Source organism: Lepisosteus platostomus, chromosome 13 (genome assembly GCF_059453375.1).
Source record: "Lepisosteus platostomus isolate fLepPlt1 chromosome 13, fLepPlt1.hap1, whole genome shotgun sequence".
NCBI lineage: Eukaryota > Metazoa > Chordata > Actinopteri > Semionotiformes > Lepisosteidae > Lepisosteus > Lepisosteus platostomus.
In genome coordinates this window covers 24,873,996-24,896,736 of record NC_142623.1, presented here as the reverse complement: position 1 = coordinate 24,896,736, position 22,741 = coordinate 24,873,996, and the positions used below count along the sequence as shown (strand labels likewise).

At 38.6% G+C, this 22,741-nt stretch overlaps 1 protein-coding gene across 1 annotated transcript in view; it reads left to right on the top strand.

Annotated features, from left to right (window-relative positions):
- The first annotated feature begins 6,332 nt into the window (after nt 1-6,332).
- LOC148650230 (transitional endoplasmic reticulum ATPase) overlaps nt 6,333-22,741 on the top strand; it is a 34,675-nt gene continuing 18,266 nt past the window's right edge. Inside the window, exons 1-8 of the mRNA XM_088603795.1 lie at nt 6,333-6,790; nt 10,214-10,325; nt 15,418-15,590; nt 16,977-17,119; nt 17,944-18,074; nt 19,194-19,325; nt 19,951-20,053; nt 22,426-22,559. Coding sequence (XP_088459921.1) covers nt 6,771-6,790; nt 10,214-10,325; nt 15,418-15,590; nt 16,977-17,119; nt 17,944-18,074; nt 19,194-19,325; nt 19,951-20,053; nt 22,426-22,559 — 948 coding nt within the window. The 5' untranslated portion in view covers nt 6,333-6,770. The remainder of the gene's footprint in view (nt 6,791-10,213; nt 10,326-15,417; nt 15,591-16,976; nt 17,120-17,943; nt 18,075-19,193; nt 19,326-19,950; nt 20,054-22,425; nt 22,560-22,741) is intronic.

Here is a 22,741-nt window from a genome sequence, read left to right as displayed (position 1 = left end):
GCAAAGGGTCTCGGAGGAGATCATGGAGGACAGGGGCATGGCTGAGGCAGAGACTCTTGGCCTGCTAGTCCGCAAGTCAGGTCTAGGAGCTCTCATTATATGTACGCCACTTATTCTGGTTGCCCTGATGAGGGGTGTATACAACACCACTCTTGGAGGAAAGTGCATGTAAGTCAAAATAAATACATGTTAAGAAAGAAAAGAGAGCAAAAAAGATCCCCAACAGGTTGTAAGGGGTGCATCCAGAGTGTGAGTCAAGCTCTTGTTGCCAGACACCACACCCATGGCATCACAGTGCATCTTGTCAGTCAAAAGATTAGACTTTTGTTAGGGAGCGAATATGAAGTGCAATGTATGTAACATGTATAAAAAGGTAAAAACTAGCTTGACCAAGTGCACACCCATGGTAAGATGGCTAATACTACTGGGGAAAAAGTTGATAGTTGTAGTGAAACGTAGTGTTTAAGTGCTGCCTGAGACCAGCGATAGAGCCCTCTGTCACCAGCCTTTTCTATCTGGTCTAGCAGTTAATCAATGTGAGGCTGTCAAACTTGGAAATGGCATTGCATCTCTGAAAAATCAAAGCAGAATCTTTCTCTTTCTGGTACAAGCACTATTGGACTTTTCCCTGCGCTATTGGATGGCTCTATCATCCCCATCTTAATTTACCCTTAATTCTCCAAAATGCAGTAGGGATCTATGAGGTGAATGGATTGCTGCACATTTGTAGTATGCCTAGGCCTTTCTGTGAATAGCTTCTGGAAGAATCCAATCATCTATAAGAGTTCAAACGTTTGTGATGCATTCTGATGTTTCAGGGGTAGGGACTTAGATTGCCCACATGGGAGTACTCCTTTGTCGTATCTTCATCTGGAGGCATTCTGACCAACAAAACTGGTTTCCTCTTTCTCTCATATCTGATTGGTATAATTTTTGTCTGGAGTGTGATTTTGTAGGTTACAGGTCCCATTCAGCAGACCACTTCATATTTCATAATGACCACTTCATAATGACCATTTGGCATTTTGCCAAGAGCTTGTGTTCAGAAGCATCTTCTGCCCAGGTTGGAATGTACATTCTCTGGCATTCTTGTCATACCATTGTTTCTGTGTTTTTTGTGCTTCTGCCAAGTTTTGTTTTGCCAGAAGGGTGTATTGTTCCTTTTTGCCCATCATCTAAGATGTACTGCAGAACTTTGGTTTTCTTTGGGTTTTAGGCTTTCCTACTCTTCGTTCAGAAAATCAAGGGGTACTCTCAATGCCCTTCCATAGAGCAGTTCAAATGGAGAAAGCTGAAGTTGAAGATTGTGGCACCTTCTGATAAAAAAGTTATGGTAGCCAAAAATCTGAGTCAATTTTTCATCATCAAATCTTTGCAGCATTGTTTTGAATGTCTGGTTGAAATGTTCGACATTTCTATCAGTGTGATGAAAGTAAGGAGTGGTGAGAATACCGTGTATGCCTAGCACTCTATACATGTGTTACAATAGACTAGAATGCACCAGTAAAATCAGCTGCCCCAGTGCCTTTGCTGCCTTTTTAGCTTTAACTATCTTCAGGGGAAATGCTTCAGGGTATCTACAGTATTAGTATAATCACTAATGACTAGAATGTACTGTACTTGTTCCCTCAGCTCCTAGTCTCAAGAGAACCAACTACATCCATGACAACTCCCTGGAAGGGGGAATCAGTTACAGTCAGAGGGTATAGTGGCCCCTGTCTCAAATCTTTGTCTTGGCTATTTTTTGGCTTTCAGGACAGGAATTTACAGTAATTACAAACATCTGTATCAAGACATTGCCAGTTAAAATCTCAGTTAAATACGGTGAAAAGTTTTTATGTTATCATACATATCTTATAAGATTATATAATTTATATAAAGTAATGGCATCCAGGGTGTGAAGTTTTTGAGAGGTGGAACTCTTGTTAGAGAGGTAGCATTGTTAGGATACAACAGCTGAACAGAGCTTGTGAGTTAACAAGATTCAGCTGTGGGAGGGCTAAAAGAGCAGACTGAATACTTCCCTAGAACAAAGAACATCTCAGGCTGCCATTCCTGAACTACCATCAGTAAAGAGAGAACCCATGATAAAGATAGTCTCCCACATATTAGGCATGACCTAATATGACCACTATAGCGGGGTGAGGTGGAATAGCTAGCTGAGATTATAAATACAGCAGCCTCACAAGTTATGCAGAGGTATGGGAGTGAGAGTGACCATACTGGAGGAGAAAAGAGAAAACAAATGAGTTACTGTAGGATATGGCAAGAGAACAGGCACTGGGCTGCAAACAACCCTAGAGAGAGAAATAGGCTATATTATTTGACTTCATATTTGTGATCATGCTAGTGTGAGAAGCTCCAAGACAGGATGTGAGTTGTGTAATCAATCTGGAGTGAGAAGCTCTAAAAGAGAACATGGGAAGGAGCAGAAGGATCTTGGAAACAAAGTCTATGAGAGATCAGGACTAAACCTAGTAATGAGGTTAGGAGTAGGGAAGGCTCGTAGCAGAAGCATGAACATCAAGGGATGGGAAAGAGTAAGAATAAAAGCCTCAGCCATTGCAGTATTGGCCAACCAGTACAGCAGTTCTGGCCAAACTGGATTGACCAAGTTGAGGGTCTTACACTGTTACTCCCCAAAAGGGATGAATCAGTGAGTATACAAACTTCAGGTAACTGGGTTTAAGAGTCTGTGAGCTGAGGACACAGTGACATGAGAGAACTTTAAGAAGATGATCTCGAAGGAGATCATAGAGAAGATCAAGGCGTGAGTGAATGTGAGAGAGTTTCTAAGAACTAGAGTAAGAGGTAATGTGACACTGAGAGAGTTGTCATAACTACAAGGCTGTGAGCCTTAAAGTACACAGAGAGAGTTGTTAATATATAAGTTTAAGTGAAGTAAGCATGAGATATAAGTAAGATTAAGCCTTTGTCTCCTGGTTGCTTCAACAAGGGGGGCTGAGTGATAACACCACTCTCAGAGGAGAGTATGTATAAGTTGGGGAAACTGGTAAAAATCTAGTAAAACAGTGAGCAAAAAAGTTCCCCAATAGACTGTGAAAGCATGTCACCTGCTTTGGACACAACTGTACCATCACCAAATGGTGTCCACGACCCACAGGGCATCGCAGTATCTTATGGGTATAGTATCAATGGGTATAGAATGACACATTTCCTAAATTCTGATTCTATCCATCTTTGGGCACCAATTGCTTCCCCTAGCTGCTCTAAACAGTAACCAATGGTCCAATACAATCTTCTCTTCAGACAGGTCTATTTTTCCCTCTTTGACTTTGATGAATAATATTGCCAGAGTAGAGTCTTAACTCTGTGAGTCTTTAAAATTAAACTGACTTTCAATTACCAAGTATGTTCTTTCTGACAGTCGTCTTTGTGTTCATAAATATTTGTCCTCATGACTATGTTTCCTACTGTTTCTGGTATTTCCTTCACTTACTTCTAAATCCAGTTTTGCAAAGAGTAGGATTGCTCAACTTTCCCGTCCACATGGACCTGTTTAATCTGACTGTGAGTCACAACATTAATATATAGTATTTAACTTTGCAGTAACTCATGCAACATAATTAGATCCCATCCAAAACAGTCATAAGGCACATTATTCAAAACCTCAACTGTGTGTCAGTACTTTTGTCACTGAACAAATTTAATTTACATTCAGTAATATCATAATTGCGCTCAGCTTCATGAATGCACTGAATAGTGACTTTACCTGTGTCTTTTTCAATTTCATCAAATTGATTAGCCCATAGTAGTGTCTGAATGGTACCAGCATCTATCAATACATTCTCCAATTTACTATTCAATCTGACTCCGCACAATGTCTCTGCATTTTTCTCCCTGACGATGATAGGTACATAACAAAGATAACCCATATGTACCCTAGTCTTCCACAGTGATAGCAAATTAGAGTGGATTGTGTGTCCTTATGTTCTTTTGTATATGAACTATGTATGACATGAGAATAAGATGGAAGAGGCTGAACCCAACAGGCTCACAGGCAGTATTTACCACTGTTGACTGTCCACTGGCAGGATCGTATCTATGTTCACATTTCAGGTTTTAGTACCGCCAAGGCATTGGTATGACACTGTATAAGGACTTGTGTGTGGCGTGTGTCTGTGTTCGAGGCCCTGCCTCGAACCTGTGCCCCTATTGTGTGCTGCCTCACACAACCTCACAACATCTTTTAAAAAGAAGACATTGCTGATTTTTGGCTGTCTGAAACACTACACAGTAACACTGTGTATTACTACACAGTAATATAGCCATACAAATATGAGGGAAATATGAAGTCCTGTAACATTGTCTCTGATAAATAATTGATCCACTCCACAGTAATTAATCCCAATAACACATTCTCCCCATGCACATTAATTAATCCATCCCCATTACAAATAGACTTTGCTACAGCAATTGTCCTACCTCAGTATTTATTACAATTGTCCCAGCAATTGTCCTACCTCAGTATTTATGGCAGTAACAAATTGTTGTAGTAAACTATGCTCCTCCCTTAATAATTGTCTTGTCTATGGATGCAGTGGCGTTTCTGGGAAATGAAGAGAACCTGTAAGCAAGGTAGTAAGCAGCCTAGCACCCTATGTAATTGGTGCTACAGGAGGTGGTGCAGTCATACAGGAAGCTTGGATAATTCTTGTTTGAGGGGTCTCCCTATACAGTATGTGACAATATGTTAGAGAGGAATCTGTGAACATTCCTATATAACATTCGACAACAGGAACACAGAACATCTGATCATGTGTCGTTTGTCCAGTTATCGTGTTCTGTCATGTATATGTCACGGACAAACTGTATGTGGTTTTAGAAAAATATAACTTATGTCTTCAAGTGGAAAAATAACTAAATAACAGACTTGAATTTGATCGATTAGGTTGATATGGAAGCCCGTTTCCGCCAGGAAGTAAAAAAAAAACACGCTATGGTATCTCAGAATTGCAACTTAGTAACTCAGATGGCTCTGTGGCTAAGGATCTGCGCCTGTGACTAGAAGGTTGCTGGTTCAAATCCTGTGGCTAGCAGAGGAATCCTACTCTGTTGGGCCCCTGAGCAAGGCCCTTAACCCTAACTGCTCCAGGGGTGCTGTACAGACCCTGCGCTCTGACCCCAAGCTTCTCTCCCTGTCTGTGTTTCCATGGAGAAAAGCTGGGGTATGTGAAAAGATGAATTCCTAATGCAAGAAATTGTATAGGGTTAATAAAGAAACATTAATTCCGACTTAGTATCTCAGAATTGTGACTTAGCAACTCAGAATGCCAAGTCAGAATTTGCGACTTCGAAATAGCCCATATTTCATTGTCTGTCCTTTTGTTATTGTAATGGATTCGGGTTCTAGGGCTTGTGCCCTCACCGCTCCCACCCTAGTTCGTGCCTCACCGCATTGGCTCGAACCCAGGTTTTGCCAGCTGAGCTAAAGAACACTTTCTTTAACCCCGGCGGCCAGCATCCCTGTTATGCGCAGGGGAGGGCGGCGCCGTCACCACACTGCAACCAGATCGTACAACCTGTATGTCGGCCGTTCCGTTACACTATTTTCATGAATCGTACAGGATCATAGGATCTAAAGGCCTGAAGACTTGTCTTGTACAGTGCCCTGATTACAATTACAAATTGATTACACTAATTTTTATAGAATCCCATTTCCGCCAGTGAGGCTTCCATAGTACCCGGATGGAATAGTGCACGGTGGGCTTTTTAAATTAGTTTTTATTTACGGAGACGGAATATGAAATAAGATACAGAAATAGGCACTTCACATCCAGAGGAATTCACAATTATAAAAGCTGAAACGTACTTTTTACGTATTTCCATTGTATGTCCTTTTTTACTTAAAAAAGAAGGTCTTCTTTAGCTCAGATGGCAAGACCTCTCGTTTATCCAGGGTTCGAGCCAATGCAGTGAGGCACGAACTAGAGTGGGAGCGGCGAGGGCACAAGCCCTAGAACCCGAATCCGTTACAATAACAAAAGGACAGACAATGAAATATTTCGAAGTCGCAAATGTGAGATATAAAGTCGCAATTCTGAGTTACGAAGTCGGAATTCTGAGTTACTAATTCGCAATTCTGAGTTACTAAATCGGAATTCTGAGATACCAAAGCGCGTTTATTTTTACTCCCTGGCGGAAACGGGCTTCCATAGGGTTGACACATGAAATAACTGTAAACGTATTTAACAAGACACAACAGTATATTATTCGTTCTGGATATGCCGTATATCGTGTTTCGTCATATTAATTACGATATTCGCTCCTAGTTTGTGGTGCTATGGATGGAATGCGTTCGGCAATGAGGTTTCAGAGCAGAGAGATGACTTTTATCTGCGGCTTCGGCGCACATGGGAAATCTACTGTTACACTTTATGCAGTAAGGACAGTACTAGTAAAACAGCAGAGACGAGTTAAGATCGTTCACAAGGACTTGAATTCACATGAATATAAAATTCTTGATTTTTGTTTCAGGGTTACAATGCGATGATCGATTTGCCTTTGTGACTGTTTAGTGCAGCGAGTGCTGGAAAAATCTGCGTCTGACTCAGACTACGGAGTGACATGAGATCTGCTCTGGGACCGAGTCCAGCATCTGCCTGCTGATGTTGGAAAATATAGACCCAGCAATAGGGGGTTTAAACAACCACGTAGAACGTAGACAACAACCACAATAATAAAAAAAAAAACATAATAAATTATAAAAAGGAGATTTAGACCTGCTAACAGTCACTAAAAATATTGACATGCCAGCGACAGAAGGGGAGTAAGTACTTTTATTTTTCAAATCTGTGTGATGTTGTCTCATACGTGTTGGGCGCTAGGTACTGCAAGTTTACTGACCTTTTTCGATACTTTTTTTAGCATGACCGCTTGCTCCAGAGTTGGGGTTGAGAATTATAAATTGTAAAGACCATACACGAAGTTAAACTATATCGGCAGGAAATTTGATAATAGTTTTGTTTTGCAATTGTCTGTTTATACAGTTTATTTTCTTATTAAAATGTATTTGTAAAAACAACTCGGTTACATAATATGAAGACTTTCAATTCGGGTTTGACATTTTTGATATTTTCTATTATATTAAATAATACTCTGAAGATAATCTGAGAATTTCAGTTTTACTTACAAGAGTATTGCTAATATCAAAGGTTTAGTACGCTGTTGACAAAGAAAAACTAAGTATTTAATACCACGTCATTTCAAAAGTAATTTAGCTCCTTTATGTAATTCTCGGGGCTGATCAATTTATTCCCAGATTATTCTCTCTTGGAGTCCATTTTCATCGAGCACATAATGTACTGTATATGGACACATTATTCCGATATTAAGACGTCATCACCTTACTACTGTAGGTATTCTTCATTGGTTTCAGTTTAACAACAATATAATCATTTAAAGTTTCAACAGAAGAACTGCATAGCAACAAAACGCCAAAGTTGGATACAGTACACACGCAGCTGCTGATGAGTTGTTTCATGTGCACTGTTTCATTAACCCTTTTTTTGCCTCGTGATAAATATAGTAGTCCTGGCACAGTACAACGCGGTGTGTATACAGTATACAGATGTTCCTTGCATTCCTATCCCATCTTTATTGCCGATCAGATACGCCTGATGGATTATAACAGTATAAGAGAGTTTAAGAATAGCTGCAAACGAGAGTGCGCCATACGACTATTCTAGCCTGTTTGATACTGATCCAAAGATTTGGTTTGACTGTTTCTCAAAGAAATTGATGGTATCAGCTTCAACAAAACGGTTGGGTAGCTTTATGCCATAGCCCTACAAATCTTTGCATGAAGAATTGCCTCCCATTCTCAGTTTTAAATGCATATCCATGTACTGTATAGGATTTTCAAGCATACAAATGTATGATTTGATCGCACATTGATCCAAGGTAGTGAACGAGAGAATTTCTTTACAGAAGAGTCTGGTTAACATTAAATGTTCTGTTTCACAATAACTTATTGAATAAGTAACTGCAATTGCAATGAAAAGTGGAAGGATTTCGTCAAGTTTTGACAGCACTGTTGCCTTTGTATTTTTTTTATTTGAGTTTGATTTTATTTGATTGATTTTAATAGGAAGGATTCACTCTTTTCACAGTAGTTTTATTTATACAGTAAGTAAAGGAACCCAAATGATAAAACATTCTATTTTTAAGGACTTGTTAAGAGGGCTTAATGTTTTTAAGGAAAAATGAACTGTTTTTGGACAATGTCAAAATAATTCCAAGTTGATGTTAATACACAGTAAGGTGCCCATAATAAATATTAGTATTGAAAGTGTTTTCAGATAATGCTGTATTTTTAGCTTAGATTTGCTTTGTGCAAGATTTATAACTATTAATGTATTTGTGCAGCCAAGTTAATATTTTTGTGTATGAAGTTCAAACTGTGGAATTAAAAATAAATGAAAATATTATATCTGTAAAAATTTAGAAATTTATATATGTAATGGATCTTAAAGCACAGCAATGACCTCTCAGATTTGTGATAACACTAAAACATGTGTGACAGAAATTGTGAAATGGCATCTTTTTTTTAAGGATTTCCAAAAATGCAAGCACACTGAGCTTAGACTGTAATCTTTTAGTAGTGTAAACAGGCCTCTTCTGTCAGCTATATTTGGCTCCTCAAGTCATGTGGAGTAACTGGAGCTGAGAGTCATGAATGGGCAGAGTCTCTTTAACCCTTTGAGATGGGAGAAAAGATTTATATGTTGATCCTTTATACTTATTCAGTTAAGAAAGAAAAACAATTTTTTGTAATGTCTTCTATAAGAACAAGTGACAGGCATGTGAGGCTGGCTCAGTGACTGAGCTTATGTGTGTAGCAATACATTGCCTTCAGAAAGTATTCATCCCCCCTGAAAAATTCCAAATATTGTTGTTACAAACAGAATATTTAATGAATCACATTTTTCCTTTGATTCACACAGCATATGTAACAATTTAAAAAGGCAAAACATATTTTAATTGTATAAAAAACATATGAAAAATGAAAAACATAAATATCTTTTTTACTTAAGTACTCACCCCCCTGAGTCAATACTTTATAGCAGCATCTTTTGCAGCTTTTATTTTAGCTCTGAGTGTTCTTTTTTAATTAAAACTCTGAGTCTTTTTGGGTATGCCAGTATCAGCTTTGCATATCTGGATTTGGGAATTATTTTTATTCTTCCTCAGATGGGTAATTTCTGAAGTATGCTGGCAATCTTGTTCTGGAGGCACTCCAGTCTCATTTTGGCTTTATGTTCAGTGCCATGGTTCTGTAAGAATTTGAATCTTCACCCCAGTCTGTCTTTTGCTGACTTAAGGATTTGTCTGATTTGTCTGTTTTCAGCTCCATTTGTGCCTTCTATCATGAAAAATGTCCCAGTCCCTGCCCATAAGATGATGCTGCCACCACTATGCTTCGTGGTAGAGGTGGTGTTACATGTGTCTGGAGCTGTGTTTGGTGTGCCCCAGAAATAGCACTTTGCATTCAGAACCGAAAGTTCAATTTTTTTTCATTAGACCAGAGAATCATTGGTCACATGTAACATGCACTGTCAATTGAGAGACCTTATTAAGACAGGTGCATTTCTTATGAAATCATGTCAACAAGGAAGTGAGATGTACCTCAGCTTAACTTAAAATTTCATAGCAAAAAGCATGAATACTTATTATATCAAGACATTTCAGTATTTTATTTTAAATCACATATTAAACATTTCCAGAACTTTGTTTCACTTTGATAGTATCCAGCACTTTGTGTAGATTAGTGACAAAAATCCCATATAATTGAATTTCTATTAATTCATTGAGTTCTAAAGTTCCAGCAAATTGTGATCAAAATGCAAGGGTGGTGAATACTTTCTGAAAGCACTATAAAACCCATTTTTGAAAGATAAAAAGCAAGCTGCCTTGACATTGCTCAGCAATTGTTTCTTGTTCTTAGAGCTGTTTAAGAGATGACTGCTCTTACAGAATTTGGATTTGCTGAATAAACCATTTGTTTTCCATGGGATTGTAGGGGTGCAGAACAATCTACTTAGCCATGCAAGTTGAATCTGTTTAAATCTTTTTTTTCTCTATGCATTTAGAAAAGTGTTATAATCCCATTCTTCCTATATGACCATCAATCTATTGAGAATTTAATTGTGGCTGTACCATTATTTTCACTGTGAATGCAATGTCTCCTCAGTTCCAAGGGGGAGGATTACTCCACTGCCATCCTGAAACAGAAGCATCGCCCCAACCGGCTAATCGTCGATGAAGCCCTAAATGAAGACAACAGCATTGTCTGCCTGTCACAGGTGCTGTGTGCAAGATATGTGTTTTACATGAAAGATGAGAACAGTTCAGAGGTCTGCTTTAGCTTGCAAAAATGAATCAGCCTTCAAAAGCAACTTGTCTGTAAGTCCACCAGTAAGTCCCCAGTTAACATACTGTTCATCTCTCACAAAAACATCTGGATATCATCTGGATATCATGTACTGTAACTGATTTCATGCAACACAAAATAAGTACTGTAAGATATGAAAACAAAGTATTCCATATTTATTTTCCATCACTGTAAAATGAAATGAAACATTGTTTAAGCTGTTTATTCTGATAAAGGTGTAGTTGCACCTTTTTATTAAAAAAATAAATTTAAGGGGAAACCTAGAGGGAAATTTCACTAAAAGTGCAGAGGCCACAACTGTATGGCATTAGTGCCCCATTAGGCAGTGGCCTTACAGCCCTTTGTTCCTTTGTTCAAGCTGGGGCTGGTGTACCTTCTGTGAGGAGTTTGAATTGCAGTTCTGAATTGCACCCTATATGCACATGTGTGTATATGGAACAAGTAAAGCTTAATTAATTCATTATTATTGAATATTTTCTTGAATATATTGTTACAAATGCGGGGTTACGAAACTGGTGAAAATCAGGAATTGACCGAGCAGTTTAGTCAGTCAGTGAAATAATTATTCATAACCTCCGACTTGTAATTCATTTCTAACAATATACCCGAGCGCTTGGTATAATTAGAGGCACAGGAATTTTTTATTCTCTGACACAGTTTTGGTGAGAGAAGTAATAATCCAGATACACTTGGTTAAAACAAATATTTATTACACTGACAAAACACAAACTACACTGCACACAACATACCACGTACAAGTTACTTTATGTACAGTATTTACAAACAAGGCGTTTCAGAGGCCTAACATTCTGGTCACACAGAAAACTCCAGACTGCTAATAAGCATTAAACTCTTAATATGCCTACAGAGGCTACACAAGAGATGAGCTACCTTCAAACTAAAAAAAATGCAAGGTGCAGTTAAATTTCTCTCTGCATGCCGGATTCCACAAAATAAATGGGAGCCTATATCCCTATCCTTAAAAATGCACCCTAAGCAGGAAGGACATTTCTAACTGAGGTATCTTTTACCCAGGAAACCCAAGTTCCCTAAAAACACAGAAAAGCACGCTCTCTAACAAGGTTCCATCCAGTCAGGTTTGATTTGGATGATCATAATAATAATAATAATAATAATAATAATAATAATAATAATAATAATAATAATAATAATAATAATAATAATTGCTTTCATTTATATAGCGCTTTTCTGGACACTCCACTCAAAGCGCTTTTACAGGTAATGGGGACTCCCCTCCACCACCACCAATGTGCAGCATCCACCTGGATGATGCGACGGCAGCCATAGTGTGCCAGAACTCTCACCACACATCAGCTATCAGTGGGGAGGAGAGCAGAGTAATGAAACCAATTCAAAGATGGGGATTATTAGGAGGTCATAATTGGTAAGGGCCAATGGGAAATTTGGCCAGGACGCCGGGGTTACACCCCTACTCTTTACGAGAGACGCCCTGGGATTTTTAATGACCACAGAGAGTCAGGACCTCGGTTTTACGTCTCATCCGAAGGACGACGCCTGTTTACAGTATAGTGTCCCCGTCACTATACTGGGGCATTAGGACCCACATGGACCACAGGGTGAGCGCCCCCTGCTGGCCCCACTAACACCTCTTCCAGCAGCAACCTTAGTTTTTCCCAGGAGGTCTCTTCCATCCAGGTACTGACCAGGCTCACACCTGCTTAGCTTCAGTGGGCTGCCAGTTGTGAATTGCAGGGTGATATGGCTGCTGATCATGAAGTAGGGGCGCTCGCTTGGCACAAGCTTCAAGTCCTAACTCCTCTGGACTCCTCTCTCTTCTCTCTGCTTCTCCTCTTCTTCTTTCTCTCTTCTCCTCCTGTCCTCCTCTGTGAGCTCTATATTGTGATCTTATATTGTGTGTGTCTGTACTGTTCCTGCCCTATCATTAATCCACAATTTCCCTAGGTATACTAAGGCAACCTTTACAATTGTTCAAGGGCGCCCCAGACCTCAGCAAACATCCTCTCTCCTTTAAAGTTAGAAGTGTTTACTCTTTCAAGTGTCACAAAATCTAAGAGACACTTTTCTGTCATCTAAATGGCATGCCCTCTGCAGCCAGAGGGCGCTCCTATTCTGTCCTGTCCCTAGTTTCCTGTGCTTTGCTGTCCTTCCATTGTCTCTCTCTCTGGGGCTATATATTTCCAGGTCACTCATTCCCCTTCGCTCAGCATTGACGTTCGGATGTCCTGAGAGCCGCCTAGCACCAGGTCGCCCCACGTCCACTGCCTGAGGGCATAGGTTTCTATACGACTCCTGAACTGCTGAGCCCGGGTTAATCCCCCATTCCGCCGCTACACAAAGGATCTTTTTTGCTCTCCTGCCATTCCATGGTTTGTCCTCTCCGACATTCGTGACAGAATGCTGAGCCTCCTACTGACCCCGCGAGCGGTGCTTTTTGTTTTTCCGCAGTTTTTTTTTCTGGGCTTTTTTTTCTCTCAGCTCTCCTATTCTAATCACGGGATGCCTTTTCCGACTCCTGTGCCTGTGAGCGGTCTGCAGCCTGGATTTCCTCGGGTTGTCATTCCGGAGTCCGTGATTGAATGTTGAGATGTCCCACCTATCCTCATCGCTGGATATCACTCCGGTCATCCGTGCCTGTGAGCGGGCTGTGTGCCTGGCTTTCCTCGGGTTGTCCACTCCGGTATCAGCGATAGGATGGTGAGCCTTTTCCTCTCCCATTCTAATTGCTGGATATCACCTTCCTGACATCCGTGCCTGTGAGCGGGCTGTGGCCTGGCTTTCCTCAGGTTGTCTTCTGCCGATATCAGCGTTAGTTTGGTGAGCCTTTTTTGCCGTTCCTCCATTCTTATTGCTGGATATCAATCCGGACATCTGTGCCTGTGAGCAGGCTGCGGCCTGACTTTCTTCGGGTTGTCCACTCCGATATCAGTGATAGAATGTGAACATGCCTATTGCCCAGTCTGCGGTATTTTTTCCCGGGTTTTTGTGTTTTTATTCTTGTTTTTTTGCTTGGTGTTTTGATTTTTCACTTCCTGGTTTCCCCCTCTCTCTGGTCCCCCTGTCCTGTGTGTCTTGGAACTTTTGGCTCCTATCTTTTTTTTTGTGGTTTGTTTCCTTGGTCTCCCAAGTGCTGTGCAGCTCACTTATTTGTATGGGCATCAGGAGCCGCCCATGAAGAGGGGGGTACTGTCACCCCCTCTGCAGCCAGAGGGTGCTCCTACTCTGTCCTGTCCCTAGTTTCCTGTGCTTTGCTGTCCTTCTCTCTCTCTGGGGCTATATATTTCCAGGTCACTCATTCACCTTTGCTCAGCATTGACATTCGTATGTCCTGAGATCCGCCTAGCACCAGGTTGCCCCACGTCCGCTGCCTGAGGGCATTGGTTTCAATACGACTCCTGAACTGCTGAGCTTGGGTTAATCTCCCATTCCGCAGCTACGCATATGGGTCTTTTTCGCTCTCCTGCCATTCCACGGTTTGTCCCTTCCAACATCACGGGCACTAAAGCTGTAACAATATGTTAACATGGTGTGCAGCAGACTGGTATCCAAGGTGCATCCTAACTTTCACCAATTGTCAGGTTAGCAGTGATGTACAGTAAGTGGTTTGCAGTCTTACGTGGAAGGATATGTTGTAGTTTATTGATATTCAGATACTAAAATTAAAGTATACTCAAACAACTGAGTAACATTTCTATACTTTTACTTCTTTGGCAGTGTTTACAGAGCTCCAGTACTAACCTAAATTACTTATATCACATCAAAATCAGACATACTGTACAGTACATGTAGGGAAGTAGGCTATGTCCACTGATGTGGTAAAGCAAATGTGGTTTAGTACCCATCTGGATAGTTAGTGTTACCACTGGACACAGTCATAACTTTAGGGGAGTGTCATCATTTACACACAGTCATTGAGCAAATCTGCAATTGTCTAGTGCTAGCACCCTAACACAATAGATGAAAGCACTTATGTTTCAATGTACATAAAAAACTGTAAGAATTGAAAAACTGTAAGAACAGTTGGAAATACCAGAAAAGGTAAGCTATGAGGGAGAGAAAAAATATTTAACATGGAAAAAAAATCTCTTAAGACAAATGAAAGAGAAATGGAGTACACTTTGAATTTTTATGGGACCAGAAAAAGAAAATGGAGACGATCCAAAATATTTAGAACATTTGTCTTGAACTTTCTGACTCACAATGTATGCAACATTTACTTACTATGGATGGCTTGTGTGTTCTGCAAGGAGAATATGAGGAGAGCATACTATTTGCCATGTAGGCCTGAAATCCTCTGCTGCACCAGCCTTTTATGCTGCCGAGAGGTTCCATATCATGCAGGCATGAGCTACCCAAATGTATCGTGTGCAGCTCAAGACTTAATTGCAGGTTAGGTAAAGCAGGCTGTTGAATTTATTCATTTCCCATTCATTCTAATGAGCAAAAACAAAAGATGGTTTTGAAACTCTTTGTGCTTCCTGTGGGTGTTTTGGAGGAAATGTTAAATCCCCTTTGGTTCCAGTCTTACTCCCTCACTGTACCTTGAATAGCTATTTTACTTATTTCACTATTGTTGTGCATTTGCCCAATTATGAGGCCAGACTTCTAAGCCACATTTGATTTGCATTCAGAGTGGTTCATAAATGGTCCTATTTTTACGACAAGGACAGCACCTGTCTATATTTACTAAATAGGGTCCTTCATCTCTTTTTCAGGTATCAATTATAATAAGTGGTTAATAAAATTTCAAATCCTCACTTTTATGTTAATACCTGTAATTTCTCTTGAGTGTGTTTCATATACATAGAAATATTTCTGAATGCCTTTTTAGATTTGTATCTTTTTATAAGACCAATTAAAAATCTGATTTTTTTTCACTGTTTAAAACCTTATCCATATTCAAGTCTCATTCTCCTTTTAGTTCCTAAAGGTGCAGTGCCAGGAAACAGAAACAAGCTGCGCTCCTCTCCTCACATCTTTTTGTCAAATGCTTGTCACTGCAGAGTAAGATGGAGGAGCTCCAGCTGTTCCGTGGTGACACAGTCCTTCTGAAGGGAAAGAAACGCAGACAGACAGTGTGTATCGTTCTGACAGATGACACCTGTGCTGAGGAAAGGGTGCGCATGAATCGCGTCACCAGGAACAATCTGCGGGTGCGGCTAGGTGACATAATCAGGTAAACAGTATCAGCGAATGCCACATGACCACTTGGTATTGTAAAGTGATCGGTATCAGTGAATGTCATTGGTCCCACTACGATCACCTTCAGGTAAGCAGTATCAATGAGTGCCCCATGGTCACACTTCAGTCATCATCTAGTGAGCAGTATCAGTGAGTGTCATGTGGTCACACTTCTTTTAGCTTCAAAGTTCCTTTTCCGAAATGGATTTCAGGCACAGACCTTATGTCATCTTATTTCAAGCACTGGAGCTTCATGTTTAATTATACAGTTAGAACATTGGTTGCTCATACTACAAATCTATTCATGTAAATACTGTAGAAAAGCATGCAAATAATAACTGTGTCCATGCTATATTAAACCATGTATATTTTAAATATATATAGCATACATTTATAGAAATATTTTTTAAATATTTTTTAAAGATGCCCCATTCAATTTTTAGTATACTTCGTCCTTCATAAAACAGGTTAGCAAGTAAGCAAAAAAACAATTTGTTATACTAGTTTTGAAGAGCTGGGGTAAATGGTACCTCATCTCTAACCAATGACTGATTCTTTGTCATACTGTAAATACCTTTCTTTAAGTTAAATCAGCTAAAGATTTTGTTTTAGGTTCTTATTGTTGCCTTAGAAATACCCATTTCAAATTCTAGTAACAAATGTGATTATAAATGCCATTGAAAATTTTCCATGTAGAAAAATTTTGCCAAGAAAAAACCTTTTATCTCCTTCATTAAGTACTTTTTGTGCTCAGAGAAGTTTATTCTGACATTTGGTTTTATTTTTGTTTTCGGCTTGTGAGCAAGCCAATTACTGTATAAAATTGAATTTCTTGCAAAAAATGTTTGTCTTGGCTGCCACCAGTGAGGAGCCTCAATTATATTGCCTTCAGGATCAAAACTGTTAAAAATCATGATTGGCCATAATATAATATATGATCTCTAATTGCATTTTGATATAACTGTCATATACATCACATTATTTAATATATTGTGTCATTCCAGCTTTTATTATAAATAAGTATTTTTATGGTACCTTCTATTGGTTTCATTCTGATTAGTGCCGTAAACCTGGAGTATCTGTCATTTTTAATAATGTAGATAATATTTTTTGTGTGATATTGGTATTGTTGTGGACACTAAATTGTCTTTATCTATGTGGTAATACGTTAATGTTAGTGAACATGACTTAAAAAAAACTTGAATTATGTTCAGAATTTGTCCAGGGCTAAAGAAATTAGAGATCTTACGTTTTGTTAAGATGGCCAGGAAACTTGATGGAAAGCAAACAGAGTTACAAAAAAGAGAATAAAGATAAAAACATGGCTTTCTGTGCCTGTTTTTTGAAGCAATATATTTTGTTTTTTTCTGTCTTTCTGCAGTATACAGGCCTGTCCTGATGTAAAATATGGAAAAAGGATTCATGTGTTGCCCATTGATGAGACCATAGAGGGACTTTCAGGGAATCTTTTTGAGGTGTTCCTGAAGCCTTATTTTCTAGAGGCATACCGGCCCGTTCACAAAGGTAGATTGTGAGTTCTGTATTTAATTTTGATCATAAATGCTCTGGTGCATCACTGCTGGTATTAATAAGTGAATTTATTTCTGCATCCTACCATGTTGCTCACAACAATGACTCCTTTGTTTGCTAGTGAGAATGAGGTAGGGCAGGCAAGCTCCTCCAGCCTGCACAATGACAAAACCCTTCAACACGATGAGAACATAGCAGTGCCTAAAAAGGACAGTTAGTGCCAACTGGAGAAGCCGCACATCTCTTGCTGATTTCATGGCAACCAGGAAGACCCTGGAGATGCCGTTTCAAGGAGAGTCCCCATTGTGCACCCCTTCTTGAACATGGTTTAAACTTGTGACTTTTATTAAATAGAACTTAACCTGCGTTTAGGGCAACTGCCTTTCTTCTGAGTGGCCAGTAAAAAAGCCTGTTGGCCAGTTTTTAATACTTAGAATTACAAATTGCAAACAGATGTATTAATTTCTGTGCGCTATGATGTCATTGATGGACCTACTCTGAGCATTTACATTGATTATATGCCAAACACACAGCACTATTTAATGACATTTTGGGATGTAGGACAGTAAACCAAAACTGCAGATTAGCGACACACCATTTTAACTTCTGACAAACTCAATTATACAATTTTATAATGTAACTCTACACTACCCTTCTGATGGTCTCAGGAACAATGTTAAATGCTGTTCCAAGTACATTTAGGACTTCATAATTTCATTTTCAAGGCAGGCATTGAATTCGTATATTTTATGTGGACATGGCATAATTTAAATCCTTTTGCTGCCTCTGTCATGCTTTGATTGATCCTGTTGTTCTAGGAGACATTTTTCTGGTCCGAGGGGGAATGCGTGCAGTGGAGTTCAAAGTTGTGGAGACTGATCCTACCCCTCACTGCATTGTGGCCCCAGATACCATCATTCACTGTGAGGGAGAGCCCATCAAGCGAGAGGTAAGGAAGGTATTGAAAACAATTACTGCAACAAAAGCCAGGAAGCTGCAATAACAGAAATAATAACTAGAAATAACATTTGCAAATTATTACAACAGTTAGACACCTGAAAATATGATTAAATTCAAGTGTATTCATGGCACTGGATTAGTGTGAAAGCTGTCTGCCACATGTTAGCAAAACTAAGTAGCCTCTCACAATTGTGTGAGTGACACACTCTGCTTTTTAATCTGTGGGTAAGTTGCTATAAAAGCCTGCCTTATTTAGGAATACTAAACATAACACTAATAGTAGTATTTCAGGGTATGGGTCTAAAACGGTTATCCAAGAGGTCTAAACACATTTAAAGAACACAAGGACTATAAAAGTACAGACATTAATATTGTAGACCATCTCAACAAAAATACATTCAGACAGTAAAATCCAGTCACCAACTTACACTTTTCGGGCCTGACCAGACATACCATTCATCATACCCATTTGACAATGTGAAATTATAATCCCTTCACTAATTATGTAGTTGATTAACTAAACATTACCCAGTGTGATTTTATTATCTGATAATAGGAAATACAAGCTATTAATAGCCTCTAGACTCAAGTCAGTAGTCAAGTCAATCCAAATAGATTTTGATTTTGAATTATAGAGTGAAACATACAAGTCTGTGATTGGGTTTCTTAACCTGACGGGACCTATGAAAAATTAAAAGGGTAGGGTTTGAAACATTAGAATTGTTTATTGATGCAATCTGATATCCAGCCTGTAAAATGAAATACTCCACATAGTTGTGTTTTGTAAAATGCTATCTGATGGGGAGTACTTTTAAGTGTGCATTTTAGAAAGAGAAATGCATAAAGTGTAGTATCTGAGAACACTACAATCAATTATGGTAACACTATAGTAGTAGTAACTCTTCAATCAGTTATATATTGATAGTGTCTTTTATTACAGGGCACCTCACAGTGCTTAACAGGAAGAAAGAAGGGACGCTGGTTTAGACACAATGTACCTAAAACAGTGCAATTCAATAAATAGTCTTTTAAACAACTGTGCAAAAGAATGAAATAGAAAGTAAGGAGTTAATGAGTGAACTACATGCCTTTTCTGCATGGCCACCAGGATGAGGAGGAGAGCCTGAATGATATTGGCTATGACGATATTGGTGGATGCAGGAAGCAGCTTGCCCAGATTAAAGAGATGGTGGAGCTGCCTCTGCGACACCCAGCCCTCTTCAAAGCCATTGGTGTGAAGGTGAGTGATGCTTTGTGACTGTTACAAATGAAAGGCTACAAATGAGAGGATTTGCATCATTGGTCCTTGAAGCTTATTGGTTATAACTTCTCAGGCAATAACCAATAACCAATGAATCAATTCATATTATGGGTGGAGCTGAATGAAAATCTTGTTGAAATTCTGTTTTGAGTGATACAGTATGTGTAGTGGCCATTTAAAAAACAATCAGGATTACATCTGGAGTTTTAAATGCTCATATTTTGTGGCACTGCCCTTTAAATTATACCTTTTATAGATAGATTGATGTTAGTATTTGGGGGACAGCAGTACAATTCTCCTGTATGAAGGAGTTCTGAGAAAATGAATGATCAAGGAGAGTCTGACAATCTCTGGCTAGATCATAGAAGAGTTGAGATGTGATGATTCTCTTCAGAGAGTGAAGATTCTTTACTCATCAAGATACATCAAGATTCTCCAAGTGATTCGCAATCTGCTTGTGCCAGTGGACATGTTCAAAGAGGGTTTATGGAAGATTATGTTGAAGCTCCAGCCACTCATATAATGCTTGGACAATTAGGACATCACAATTCAGCAGTAGCACTAAATGTGAGTCTCAGATTATGTGTTTTTTTCTGCTCTGTAGCCCCCCCGTGGGATATTGCTCTATGGTCCACCTGGGACAGGTAAAACTCTTGTGGCTCGGGCTGTAGCCAATGAAACAGGAGCATTCTTCTTTCTGATCAATGGTAAGTTTTTGAACGAACAGAACTGCTCATCAGCCTTATTATGAGCATTTATTTATAAGCACATTTTTACATTTAAACTTTCAGTAGTGATTTACATATTTGCAAAATGTGGTCTGTATAAATGCCTTTAAATCACAGCAATGGCTTATTTCAAGCAATTATATACATTACATTGACATATAACTGCATAAGAATAGTTAAAAATAAGAGAAGGCTATTCAACTCATCTAGCTTGTTGTTTGCTCAATAGTTATCTGATCAGGATTCTCAGGCATTTTTTAGTTCAAAAATATGGATGGGCAGCTTGTTTCGGACTCCCACAACGTGTTTTGAACGCACTATTGCATAATTTTCACTTGTGTCCAATATGTTTATTTCACTTTTCCTTCTGAAAAATTCCATTGTTTTAGACAAAGGTCAGTGCGTGTAAGAATTTCAAAGATTCCATTAAATGTCTCTCACAGCCTTCTCTGTTCAAGCTCTGTTGAAGACTAAAAAGGTTCAAATCATCTAGCCTATCATTGTAAGACAATCTTCTGAGCCCAAGAATGTATTTGGTTGCTCTTCTGATTTAAAGAGCTGCAATATCTTTTTATATCTGGATCTATATCTTTGAATTTCCTTTACAGATTCCACAGTATTTTCGAATCCTCCTTTTTGTATTGTCTGTGAATTATTTTCTAGCTGTACCACAATCTTGATCATTGATATCAGTTACGAAGAGCAGTAGTCCTAATGAATAGAGATCCCCACAATTATTTATCTACTAGCTACTATACCAGAGGTCGGCAGGCTTTCAGGAGGGGCATTTTACAAGTTACCTCATGCACTTATTGTTAAAAATATGCATGCCACAGATATATTTTAAAAAGTCAATAATAGCCCTACTTACATTTTGTTTATCAATATGCAATATTAAAATGTACAGTAATAATATCTAAAATTAATACATTGATATGCATATCTTACCATCTAGTGTTATCCTTGCCCTTGCTTTCCTGTGCTGAGTTGTCCAATTTCAGGAACATAGCTTGACACTTTACACAGCTTACAAGCCTCTGAGTATTTATTTTTTGCTTGGCTATGATAGGGAAAAAATCGTATTTATATTTGAAAATGTCTGTTCACAGAGGTGCTTTGATCCAAATGCTGAGAGTAGTGAAATACCACTTTCTTCAAAAAGTAAATGTGATCGCTTTCAGTAGCCTGAATTATTTTTTGCAGATCCTGGAACTTTGAGGTCTATCAGTCTGAGCACTGCCATTCTATTAGCCGCATTTCAAAATCCTCAATGCCCATTCACTGAAACACTGAAAAAAAAAACTAAAATCTGACACAAAATTCTAATGCCAATACCAAGTTTTGCAAGAAATGCCTTCCATGACTGTCACAGTTTGATCTGCACTACGCAGACAGAGATTGATTTTTTTCATTTGCGTGGTGATGTCGGCTAGAAACATTAGTTTTGCAACCAATTTTTCATTGTACAGTTTCGATGTACAATATAGAACACCAACAGCTTGGTCTTTATGTTGAACAAATTCATATTTATCTCTCCAAAAAGGCTATAATGAGTGACCATCTAACTTTGCTTTCTTAGCAACTGCCATTTTATCCAAAATGCTTGACTTTCCACTTAAATGTGTAAAATGTTATCAGCGGCACGGATTGTGAGTTTTCCATGTGAAAGAAATGGGTAGTCCTGCTAAAAATAACGCATTAAATAAACCAAATGAATTGTTTTTTTTCTATGCCAATGAGCTTTCATTGGGTAGCATATTGTAGAGAATCACAGAAAAATCTGTCAAATATTTTTTTATCATTTTCATGGCTTATTAGAGTTTTATTTACACATGCCATTTTCATTGCAGGGGACATGAAAAATAATAATAATAATAATGATGATAATAATAATAATAATAATAATAATAATAATAATAATAATAATAATAATAATAATAATAATAATTGCCATAGGTTGCTGACTCCTGTATTGTATTAATAGTATCTATAATGCTTACATCACCCTGAGCATCGTATCTGCGGTGTCTAGTTCAGGTTTGTAGTTCTTTCATCTTGTAATACCTTTTCACTTTTTCAAGGATGACCTGGATTTTGTGGCAGGTTTTATAAATGTAGTTTGGCTATTGACAGTTTTCCAGAATGCTTCTCATATTGCATAGTTCACAGAATACAGGCTTGATGACCATTTTATCAGAAATGTAGTTTGGTGAGTGCTGATTAATTTGTTCTCTAAATCCAATGTTAAAAAGAAATGTTAAAAGAAATATAATATTTTAGTAATACCTGTTTCTATAAAAATATAATTTTTTTATATTCCTAAGTGTGTTTATTCTAAAATATTCACACAGGCCCAGAAATCATGAGCAAGCTGGCAGGAGAGTCAGAAAGCAACCTCAGAAAGGCATTTGAGGAAGCAGAGAAGAATGCCCCAGCTATCATTTTCATCGATGAGCTGGATGCCATTGCACCAAAGAGGGAGAAGGTAGGGCTGGATTGGACTGGAGTACTGGCCTTTATACACAAACGTTCAATCATAAAGCAGAAATTGATGATGATGAAAATTAAGAAAATAAACAAGTGGCAACAAAATAATGTACAGCTGTCCAAGTGCCATAGATATTAGGTTACCCTTGGTCATCCTCAGAATACCAATACCTCAGGATA